At 31.8% G+C, this 12,790-nt stretch overlaps 1 protein-coding gene across 1 annotated transcript in view; it reads left to right on the forward strand.

Moving 5' to 3' along the window:
• dally (division abnormally delayed protein) overlaps nucleotides 1-12,790 on the forward strand; it is a 190,427-nt gene that overhangs the window by 61,257 nt on the left and 116,380 nt on the right. The window contains exon 3 of the mRNA XM_016060607.4: nucleotides 10,958-11,652. Within this exon, the coding sequence (XP_015916093.2) occupies nucleotides 10,958-11,652 (695 nt within the window). The remainder of the gene's footprint in view (nucleotides 1-10,957; nucleotides 11,653-12,790) is intronic.

A 12,790-nucleotide genomic window follows, 5' to 3' on the forward strand; every position in this document is an offset into this window, starting at 1 on the left:
CTTGAGGAGGTGTTATCTTCGTACCATATACATACCTTGCCTGTGGCCTCCTTTTCTTTAATAACATTTTTTACGGGAGGGATAAAATGATATCGGTTTATGTTATGTTGTTGTCACTGAGAAAACGGTTGCCATTTCAAAGCAACGATCTCTGATTTCTAGGGTGTTTTCGTAGTTATTGCACCTCTACTGTTTACTTTTTGGAAGATAACGCAGCGGCGGTTATGTGGAATTTTCGTTTCACCTTTAAAAGTCAACAGTGTTATCCCAGCAAATAATGGCATCTGCGGTCGAAGATAATGTTTTAATTTTTTTGTAGTTCATGTTCTTCTCTGACCTGTATTTGCTCTTCTTGGGTGTCAAAGTCTCAAATATTTTAGGAGATAATTTAGCTGCAACGACCATAGTATAATTATTTGTTCCTTAGATAATATCCAAGGTGGCTTAACCTTCATTGCGAAACTCTAAAAAATGTGCGGCATCGTTTAGAAAAATGCTAATCTCATTGATGGTACAGAATAAATGAAATGATTTTTTTTTTCAATGTAGACTTTTATATTGCTTGATGCGGTTAATTTATTGCTATTGATTTTAGCTTGCTATCTAATTCCCCCCCCCCATATTGCTACTTGTTTTTATTAAGTTGTTGTATACTTGGGTGTCAAAACATCAAATATTCTAAAGATAATTTAGCTGCAACGACCATTATGTAATTATTTGTTTCGTTGATAATTTTCAAGGTGGTTAACCTTTGTTGTGCTAAAAAATATGTGCACCATTTAGAACAATTCGAATATCATCAATGGAATAGAATAAATGAAAAGATTTTTTTTTCCTATGTAGAGTTTTATATTGCACTTGATTAGGTTAATTTATTTCTATTGATTTTATTGATTTGTTTTCTTAAATTGCCTCTTGTTTTAATTAGGCCTGTTACTTTTAATTGCCAGAAAAATGCTTGGTAGGAAAAACTGATATAAATACCTTATATTACCTTACATTTCCGGTTCAACAGTCATCATTTTAGTCTGGCGATATATCAGCAACTGCGATCTTTGCCTTTTATTTATGTAGTGTATGAAGGCTTGTGTGCTCATGATAAAGTACGGCTTATAAGCCCTTGTCCTGTTGAAGAATAAATAGCACAAATTTGAGAAGGATATCATAAAGATACATCTGTATAACGGCGGGATTCGAATCCGCTACCTCTACTCTGCAGAGTGTTGCAATTTGCGGAACTGTGGGACCACTCGCACAGAAAGGTCCTATCTTAGCCTTTAAACTAAAGAGATACTTTAGCTCTGTGTTGTTGACGTATGCCTGTTTTAGGCAGTGGGGTGCGATTGTTCTTGTTTTTCCAGTGGCGCCATCTAAGGCCAAGAATTCGATTTCTGCTACACACATTCGTCGCACCCGTTTATAGGGCGGATCCATTCATACATCCATTCATTCATCCACAGATCGTAATTTTGACCAGAATCAGAGAACGATCGACCTCCAATCCAGTTCCCCCCAGAGGTATTGATTTGTTATGGGAACATGGAGGACTTTGCGACTCGACAGATTTAACCGCATCAGTCACCATTTACTTACTACACGAGGAATCTTCGGCAGTCGTGGTTCGAACCCACAAACTCTCGGACATGGGTCCAGCGCCCTACCGACCAGGCTATCCCAACCTTAGCTCTGTGTTAATTAAAGAATTGTGGTTGCTAAAATTCGGTTGAGGTTTAGTAGCAAATAGTTTTATATTTTAAATAGTTTATAATAATAAGACTAGACGCATTGCATCAAATAAAGTTAAGCTACATGTGTGTTTTATGTTAAGGAGTATTAATATCAAAATTTTTCTGGTGTAAATTTCCCGAATTATAGGAATTTTAGACAGTGATAAATAATGACTTATAAAATACTTGTTCTAGTACTAGTATTTATCACCGTTGTGCAAATAAATTTTTTTATGTACTTAAAATTATTTATTATGCGGTTATGTAATTATTAATGCTTACTGTATGAAATTCTGTTTTTATTTTCGACTTGTAAGAACACAACTTACCCAGTAATCAATATGACATCAAGAAAATATAGAATGAATAAGTTTTTTGACGAAGTGTTTATTGAAATGAATTAAATTATGGAAGAATAAATCGAAACTCCTTGTTATTTCTTTTCATTCTTTTATTATACCTGTCAAGCACAGGTGTATTTTAAAATGAAGGGAAAGTTTTTGGTGGTTCTTTTGAAGAATAATCCATTATTTTATAAATCCGTGAGGGAAATCTTTATTGGCTGAATGAACGGGTTTTTCTAAAAAAATAAAAAGGGAAAAACTGACGAGAAAAAACGAGATTCCCTATTATTATTTTTTCTCTTCTTAAGAAATTGCGTTTGTTGGATGCTTTATTTATTTTAGGAAACTAATAATTCGCAAGGCTCTTCTTTTTTCTTCTTTTAAATGACAATATTGTGTAGCCATATATCATTATGTAGGCTTTGTATCCTTTGAAAGTTGGAACCATGTAGCTTATTTTTATCGATTTGTAAATATTTAATTAAATAGCTTTTTTGTTATCGAAATTTAAATTAAATAAAATAATAATTTAGATGAAAGTTGGCGCTATATTCATCTTACTGACTTATAAATAATTAATTAAACAGCTTTTGCACTGTCAAGTAATAAATTAAATGAAATAATAATTTAAATAATAATTATTTTGTTGCTATATATCATCATGTTGGCGTTGTATCCTTTGAAAGTTTAAAATGTTTACTTCTTTTCAACCTATAAATATTTAATTAAATAGATTTTTTTTTGCTATCGAGAATTAGATTCAATAAAAAAATAATTTAAGTAATAATTATTGGATTGCTGTATGTTATCATTTCTTTCCTGTGTCCATGATATCCTGTACTCAATTTTTAAATAGTTTGCTTTACTTTAAAAATCTAATTTTCTCTTTAAAAAAAAGTCCTGTTAGTTCTTTAGTGGTTAGCCATCGATAATCATTGAATCATTAAAGGATGTTTAGTCTAACCACGTCGAACCATTCTGTTAATGCCCCCCCCCATTGAGATATTACGTGCAGTATCATTTTATGATGCTCTTTAAATAAATTGCTCTTTACCTAATAGTTAGCCATCGAAGAGGAAGAAAAACTGATATCGTCTCTACTGCTTCGCAATTTTCAGTTAAAAAATGTTTGTCCCTTTCTTTTAAAGACAAGTTCCCATTTAGACGATGGAGTCTTGCATCTTACAGAAAAATTTTCTGCTGCTTTTGTTTATGTCTATATCAATATTTTGTTCTTCTGTTTTCCTTTTTTTGTTTTGAAGAAGAAAATAGATTTGATGAATGCCTCTGCTTAATTTTTCGTAGCTCTTTCCTAAAGAAAAGTCATTTACTAAATTTGCTCACGAATTCCAAATTGGGTAAAGAATAAACGAGCTGAGTTACGTTTTGCCCATTTGGGGATGAAAAGTGCTATCGAACTAAGGCTGCGTCCATTTTAGCGAAAAATACAGATTTGCTCATGGAGTCTCTCTGGGCAATTTAAGACTTAAGGGCACCCATAAGCGGGAAAAGGAAAGAACAAAAATCAATAGACATCCGAATTTTCATTTTTACTTTCAGATTCGCATTTTTAAATATCATTTATTATTATTTCACTTTTTATTTACTTATTATTTAATGGTGAAGTAAGTTTTCTAGTGAATATTTTTTAATCTACAACCAAAAAGAATATGATTGTTTGTACTGAGTTTTAACTTAATAAATTACAAGCAATTGTACACTGTTTCTGATTCTCAATGCGTGGAAAATTTTTGTGGAAGAAAATAGCTATTTACATTTGTAACATAACTCGCTAGATAATCTGATTTTGAATGTTTTCTTATTTCTCATTATTACATAATTCATTTTGTTATGGTCATATACCTGTATTTACACACATTCCTTGCACAATTTAAAAGCTCGATGAAATAACATGTTAAACTTCGTTTTAATGAATTGAAAGAAAAGACAATTTATGAAAAAGCAAGACACTACCTATCCTGCAAAAACTTCGGGGTCTAATTACGGTATAAAGTACCGGCACTCAGGACGACGGTAGATTTTACTGTAAAAGTCATTTTATAGTAAAATTTTGTACGGAATAGAAAGTATCTTAATTTTTACAGTAATATTTACTATAAAGTTACTGAATTCTGTAATAAAAAAACTGATGCAACTGAATAAAATAACTGTAATTAAACAACTATCACTGTAAAAACATAAAATGCATTTCTCGGATGACGCTCTCACTGTAATTTGATTCGGATTTTTTTTTTTTTTTTTTTTTTTTTTTTTACAGTGTACAAAACATATTTTTAATATAAAACTGATATATTTAGAATTAGAATAAATTAATGTTCTATATTTATGACTGACTTTATCTATAAACTATTCATTGATTTAGTTATAAGTGATTTCGAACTTTCACTGAAAAATTGTTCTTTCCCCGCTCGCTTTTTAGTTTTCTACCGTTTTGCTTTATTTTAATTAATAAATCTTTTAATTAAATGAAAAAAACCCTGATCACTCAATATGTTGTGTTCTTCCGCGGAGTTCTTCAAGATTACACTTTAACAGAAAGGTAAATATCTCAAAATATATCTTAAAGAGTTTAAAAAAATAAATTTTAGCTTGAAAACTGTTGAGTGATTAATTACTTTTGCTCTCTGATGTAAAAATACGAAACTTATTTTCATTTGAAAACTGTTATGTTTAACGACTTTTTAGAATTAGAATAAATTAATGCTCTATACTTAGGGCGATTTTATTCATAAACTATTCATTGCTGAAGTTGCTGAATTTCAAACTCTCACTTAAAATCGTTCTTCTTAGTTTTTTTTTCCGTTTTGCTTCATTTTAATTAATAACGTTTTTAATTAAAGAAAAAGTCCCTGGTTAGTCAACAAGATGTGTTCTTCCGCCGAGTTGTTCAAGATTACATTATAACAAAATAGTAAATTTCTTAAAGTGTCTTTAAAAAAATGTTTTTAAAAAATGAATTTTAGTTTAAAAAATGTTGCTTGACCTTTGCTCTCTGACGTAAACAAAGTATAAAACATATTTTCTAATGAAAACTGTCATATATAAAGACTTGTTTGAATTAGAATAAATAATGTTCTATATTTAGGACTGACTTTATCTATAAACTATTCGTTGATGAAGTTCGAGGGATTTATAACTCTCTCTCTTAAAATTTTTCTTCCACTGCGATCTTTAGTTTTCTTTCCCGTGATGCTTCATTTTAATTAATAATGCTTTTAATTAAATGGAAAACCATAGTTGTGTTCTTCCGCGGAGTTGTTTAAGATTACACTTTAACAGAAAAGTAAATATCTCACTATATATCATAAAAAAAGTTTTTAAAAATTAATTATAGCTTAAAAAATGTTGCATGATTAATTACAGTTGCTCTCTGACGTAAAAATACAAAACATATTTTTAATTTAAAACTCTTATATTTAACACCTTGTTAGAGTTAGACTAAATCAATGTTCCATATTTAGGGTTCACTCAATAAACTATTCATTTATAAAGTGGTGATTTCAAACTCTCACTTATATTTTTTCTTCTTAGCTTTCTTCCATTATGCTTCATTTTAATTAATAATGCTTTTAATTAAATGGGAAATCCTTGCTCACTCAATATGTTGGGTTCGTCCGCGCGGAGTTGTTTAAGATTACACTTTAACAGAAAAGTAAATATCTCAAAATATATCTTGAAAAAAAAGTTTTTTAAAAAAATAAATTTTAGCTTAAAAAAAGCGTTGTGTGATTAATTACCTTTGCACTCTGGCGTATGCAGGATTCCGTAATCAGACCGCACGCAGGAAAATTTCAAAAGGGTGTTATAGGTAGCGAGAACGAAAAATGAAGTGATGGGGAGGGGATAGATTAATGAGCAAAGTCCCTGCGATCCCATTTAAGAAAAGTAACGTCTTTATCTTCTGTTGTCTTTTACGGGAAGACAGGAAATCGGGAATAAATTAAAGTCACGATATAACTTATTCTGTCGCTCCCGGGCTGAGTGGGAGAGAGAAAGATATATATTTAACGGGAGAATTGAGCCCCGGTGAAATGATAGGTGAAGATCTTTTCCCGTTTTTTGAGTTATGAGCACCCAAAACTGGAGACAAAATTGTCGCTTCAGCAAGCTGGCGTGGAATGATTTAGTGAGAAAATGTCGCTGAATTTATTTCGTTTCATTGGCCGCGATAGATTTCGTGATTGAAACGCTTGGAGTTTGAAAATTGTTGGCAGTTACTGGAATTGGAACCCATTTAAGGGTCTTCCAGAGAAGAAAATGGAAATTTGCCTTATTTGTCACCTTTTATTTTTCTTTCATCACGTTCTATGATGATAAATGGATTTCTTTAAACCGAGTCATTGGTGGTGTGGTTATGTTAATTTGTTAGAGTAGGCTTGATAGAATAATACGCAGCATTTGTTTTCACGTCAATATGAAAGATTTATTAGTTACGTTTTACTGGATGTACTTTAAAGTGATTTCATGCCAAAATACGTTAATCTTGATTTATAACATATTTTTAGTGTTAACCTTTTCTTCATTATTTATTTTTTGGATTTTCCCTGTTTTAGAATGAATATTATGTCTTTCGAAAAATGAATAATTATATTGCGTAAATTAGTTATGTTTTCGTTTTTTTTTTGACTGAAAATGTCGTTCTATTAGACAGTTAAAAACAAATAATTGTTTCGGTTCGTTTATTACACAGCATTTCAAAACAATGTACACAAAAATTAATTGTTTAACATTATTTTCGAATTGTGGATAAAAAGTGTTGATCCCTACATTTTTGTAGCTTTTTCTTATACATTTTTAATTTGAATTATTTTTAAAATTCTTTTTTAAATGGTATCAAAATTTAATCATCCTTAGGAAAATTGGTTCAGTGCTGAAATATAATATTAGTACCGTGAATTATAATTATGTGCTACGAATTTCTGCTTGATCAACAGAGGGCGCTGTTGTCACAATAATTCTGATTGTGTGGTTGGCATGGGAGGCTTATCAGGAATTCCAATACTATCATATTGTTTGTTTTTATTGTTTACACTTACTAAGTTTTATTGTTTTTAAATATGACTTTTTTTATTCAATGCAACATTCTTCACTGAACCAATACACATCGACTGCAGCCTTAATAAAGTGTTACATTGAACCATGGTATCGCATAAGCAAGAAGTTAGAACAAATATATTTCAAAACGTTCCGAAATATAGAAAATTTGAGAAATATTTTCACAAAATACTTAGGTTTTAGTGTAATTCTTCTTTTATTATATGAAAAAATTTAAACCGGAAACAAATAAAGCTTATAATTTCATTGTGTAAAGATTTAAATTTAAATAAATAAATGAATCAATATCCTGATATGTGCACGATAATTTAAATTTAATTCTTACTAATATTCCTCTAAAACAATTTGTCACACCGAAATAAAATAACAATTAGACCTTAAATAAATGTTCCTTCTACCTAACAAATCCGATATCAACACAACAACACCAGGAGTGGCGTTCTAAATTAATTAAATTTCCTTCGGGGATTCTTACAGCCAGGAGGCTTTCATTAGAATTCATTTGCGCGTTAATACTTTTTTCTTCTTCTTTCTTCTGAACATTCTTCATCGAAATCGTTTCTGCCTCCTTTATGTCCAATAATTTCTCTTCGGCTTGTTTCTATCTTTCCTATTTCTGTTGAAAAAGCAGGCCAGAAAAGTCCATCTCTAGTTCTGGAAGCCTGATGAGCGATAGTCCAGAGTAAAGTTGGTATTGGAAATCTATCATTCATTCTGGCCACCTGCTGCCGCAGAATTTCATTGATTTTTTTCTTCCCAACTCATTGAGGAGGATTGCCGAATCGAGAGGGAAAAAAGGAGTTTTGAGAAGCGTTTCAACCGGAAAATGTATCTGCAGAATCTTTTTCTGAAAAGATGTAGTGTTGAAGTTGGTAAGGATGTAGTTAATAACCTCCTTTTTTTTCTTCTTTCTTCTTTTGCGTTAACAACAGCTGATGGTTTTCGCCAATTCGTTCTTAATAGCTTAGAAGTTTTCTGTTAGTCTAGTTCGATTTTGGCAACGGTTCTTTGTTTTATTCGTGAAAGGATAGATTCCAGCGCTGTTGCATAAGATTACCACGTTTACCACCTCTGAACAATAATTCTTGTTTGATATATGTTACGGTGAAAACCTGAAATGTGGTGAATCCAAATTTTACTGGTAAAACCTAGCTTCTACCAAAGTAGTTTGGTAAAAGTCCGAAAGTAATCTTTAGTATGATTCCATTCAGGAATTATACTAAATCTTTGCGGTAAAACCTCGGAGTTACCAAGCCACTTTGATAATTTTTTGGTTTTACCGGTAATACTTAGAATTTACCAGGGTTCGGGCTTTTACAGTTCATTACGTTATCCTAGATTTATTGGTAAAATCTAGCTTCTGTCAAAGTAGTTTTTTTAAAACTTGAAGTAAGCTTTAATCTGATTCCATTTCGCACTTTCACCAAGCTTTTGCGGTTCTCCTAGGAGTTATTTAGCCATTTTAGTAAATCTTAGATTTTGCTGGTAAAACGTAGAATTTACCAGACTTCTGACGTTTGCAGTAACGTATATGCATTTTTTATTATAGATTTATTTCATTATTGTTACAACTTTCATCTGAAAACTTTTTTTGTAATTTTACCTTTCAAATTAGTATTTAAATTTTTTATTTTTTGAACATGAAATGCTTTTCTTATTGTTTTACGTTACACGGAATTGTGGAGTTCTTATAGCCAAATCATATGCCAATGTATTTATATTGGCATATGTGCATATGCCAAATCTTTTGGCAGTTCCAAATGTGATTGAATTTTGAGTACATTGATGGTAAGCACTATAAGCATATTATATGTTTTTAAATGGTAATTCCTTTCTGCAAAATGGACACATTTCGTGCTTCAAATGATTATTTTTAATCTCAAAACTAACCTTATAACTGGTATTGCATCAGCAAAATTTCGTTTTTTGTTTCAACTCATTTCAAGAATTCATCTTTTAGTTCTTAATAAATATAAACATATATAATAAAACTGATAGCTTTCTTATTACTATAGGCTTTTATTGAATTGCATGATCCACTTTACCACAGCCGCTTAACTTTATATATTAAGATAACTGATAAAGATTAAAGAGTATCAGATAAAATGAGGAAGAAAGTTGAATGTATATTTAGTTAAATCACTAAGACACAAAGAATCACCGGCGCGTGACTCGAATTCAGCTTTGCGGGTAATTGACATTGTAAAAAAAAAGAACTTACTTAGGATTAAGTCTTGTTAGATGAGATTAAGTTAAATCAGATTTTTTTTAGTTAAGTTTTCTGTACTCGACTTTTTTTTTCTAAGCTTCTTTTGGTACTCTTCTTTTTTTTTTTGTTTTTTTCTTTTTTTTTTGTATTATGCAATACTAAAGATTGAAAAAATGATCTTATATGTTGATGGCAGATAAGGTCAAGTAATTTTTTGGTTCATTGAATATTTTTTTAAATATAACTTTGCGAAATATGTAAATTTATGGTGCTGCAAAATTTGTAATAGTATTTTATAGCTCATAACTTATACCAGCACTTATTATTTTGTGATTTAAACCTTTATTTTAAGTATTAATCATTTTCGTTAATAATTGTTAATTGCAATTATTAACAACTGAGACTCGGGGGGGGGGGCATTCACCTTCCAATGTGATGAACCGGGTTCGATTTTCAGCGGTGACTGGTTAATACGAAGTCTGCTCCCGGCTTGCACCGACCACAATGCTGACATTAAATATCCTCAGTGTCAGACGGATCTGGTGTGAGAATCCCCTTGCCGTCGGGCTGATCTCAGGAAGTTTTCGTGGTTTTCCTTTCCTTGTAAGGCAAATGCGAGTTAGTTCCATCAAAAAGTCCTCCACGAAGGCTAGTCTGTCCCAATGCTTGATCCAGGAACATTTATAGTCGTTTAAGTCGGCTGCTCAACGCTTGTTAAAAAACGAAATAAAATTATTAATTAACAATTGTTAATTTTAATGATGAGGCATGTTAATCTCTGATATCATGTGAGGAGCTTTAAGAAAGTCAGGCGACATTTTAATGGAGTTACAAAGAAAAAATTGTTTAACTAAATTATTCTTAACATTCGTCTTTACCAAATGTCTGTTTAGATTAATGTTTCGTGGTACAATTTACATCAAATAAGTGTAAAATACATGGTGCGTAGCGTTTTTAAGAAGTGCTTAAAGGTGCTTATTTTCGATTTTCGTTTTTTAAAAGCCTTTAAAGGTCCTTTTTTCATTGGGTGTTTTATTTATTTTATTAAGTGCTTAATTTTTCCTTTTCGAAAATGAGATTTTTTTTCTTCTTTGCCATGTCGATTTTCGCCACCTATTATACAAAAGAGTGCTTTTTACATTGTTCTATCCAACATTTTCACAATATTTCAACAACAATCCATTTCGGCGTACCGTCGATCCGTAGCGTATGAAAGCGCTAATCATTTTACATGTTTGATGAAATACTGGCGAGTGTGCATGTGCGTCTAATGAGATGGGTTCAGCGAGATTATTGCACTGTCACGTGCAACTCTACTGCATCTTGCAAGATACTCTCGATTTCAGGCTTCATTTTCAACCCTCTGATATCGAACTAAAAAATCTCTCGATCTTTTTATGTTTGCTAATATAATTAAGAAAAGAGTTCTTTGTTAGAAACTAGTTATTTTATCATAATCATGTAAAGTCTTTGAAAATTATTTTACATTTTGTTAACGCACATAGTGCTTATTTGAGTTCTTAAAAAGTACTTAAAAGGTGCTTATTTTTTGTTGAAAGATTTGGCTACGCACCCTGAAATATTTCTTTCTTTCTTTTCAGAAAACTTCCTTGAAATGATTCACGTTTCGCAAAACAACACCAACGTCCTCTTTTCGGAGGTCTACAAAAAAATGGACAGCGTTGCACGTGAACCAGTTTCTCAATTCTACGACGATTTGGCTGAATACATCTCGGGAAAATCCCAGGAACTGGAGTCCCGGATTTCAGCCTTCTTCGACATGCTCTTCCCTCTTGTCTACCACCATTCCATAAATCCCAAACTGAAAGATTTCAGTGACGACTACAAGGAGTGTTTACGTGAGACCCAACAGGAGATCCGACCTTTCGGGGATATTGCTGACCAGATCACCATCCAGGTGAAAAGATCCTTCAGTGTGGCCAGGACTATAATCGAGGCTTTCGAAGTCGGTATCTCTGTTATAGGTGTCACAGACAACATGCAATTCAGGCCAGACTGCAACGCTGGTCTTACTAAATTGGTTTATTGTTCTCAGTGCGCTGGATTCGCGAGGACTAAACCCTGCAGTGGATACTGCTTAAATGTTGTGCGGGGTTGTCTTGCTCACGTGGCTGAGCTAGATCAGCCTTGGAGTGACTTTGTGAGTGGCTTAGAGAGGCTCACATCCGGCCTCGTGGCTTCCTATAATATAGAAGAAGTGCTTAGTGTTTTGGATACAAAAATTTCAGAAGCAATAATGTATGCTATGGAGAATGGACCGGAACTTTCTAAAAAGGTAAGATTTTTTTTAAAATTCAGACTCTTAAGAGTTATTAGTGGTATGAGTCATATTTCCAAATTGTCACTGTCACTGCAACTTGTGTACATTTCATTGAAGTTCTTTATGTTAAATGAGCCGTGATGGCTCAATGGAACGGTCGTTGTGAAGGACTAGAGTTCGATACCCAGTGGCGACTTGAAGCCCACCGAGCTTTAAATCGGTGGGTACCATCTTGTCAGGGAAGGAAAGACGGCATGTGCGTAATTACGATCACAATGCAAAATCATGCCGTTAATCGTGAAATTGTGAAGCCTTAACCTTCATAGTCTCCCTGACACACAAAGGACTGGCTTTACATTTTACTTAACGTTAAATAATAATATTTACTTTGCGATTTCTAAGATAAAACTTTTTTTTTTCCTTTCTAAATTCTGATAATAATTGTAACACTTTTTGTAACTTTACCACTTGCTAATTTTTTTTTCTTTCAAAATTTATTGTAAGCGTAATAATCTTTATGTTAAAAGTTGAGTGAACATGTAAATTTCCTATTGATATTAATTAAAATAAATTGTTAAATGAAAATAAAGTTAATAAAAGTTACATTGTAAATAAATCGAGTTTTACGTGGAATAATCGTCATTAAATTTGTGAAATTGACAAATTGAATTTATTAAATTTGTCAATTTGATCGATGTTTAAGGACACACTAAAAGTCTTCCTTTAACTTTCATGGCAGAGTTGTGTTTTCTGTTTAGAAATAAATTAGAAGATAGCAAACATATCAAAGTTTAAATTAGTTAATTAAAATTAAAATAAGTAATTTTTCCTTTGTAACAAGTTGAGTCCAATTTATAATTTATAATTTCTTGAAATTCAAAATATTGACCATCGAAGGTAAAACCAAATATATTTTTATTCAGTCAACAGCCTCATAACTTTATGTTTGCTTACAAAAAAAGTAGTTTCTGAGTTAATATTGTGTTGAACGTTATCTTATAGAGTGGTCACCTGGACTCTGATAGAGAGAAGAAAGAATTAGCTGCGAATGAGAACTAAACCTCATCTTTTTCATCTAAGATGATTGCGACATTTTTTCCTACTTTCTTGCTGTAAGACCTAAATTTTCAAATGATATCACTGACATTTAAAA

Source organism: Parasteatoda tepidariorum, chromosome 3 (assembly GCF_982258835.1).
Source record: "Parasteatoda tepidariorum strain Cologne lab strain chromosome 3, Ptep-v5.0, whole genome shotgun sequence".
NCBI lineage: Eukaryota > Metazoa > Arthropoda > Arachnida > Araneae > Theridiidae > Parasteatoda > Parasteatoda tepidariorum.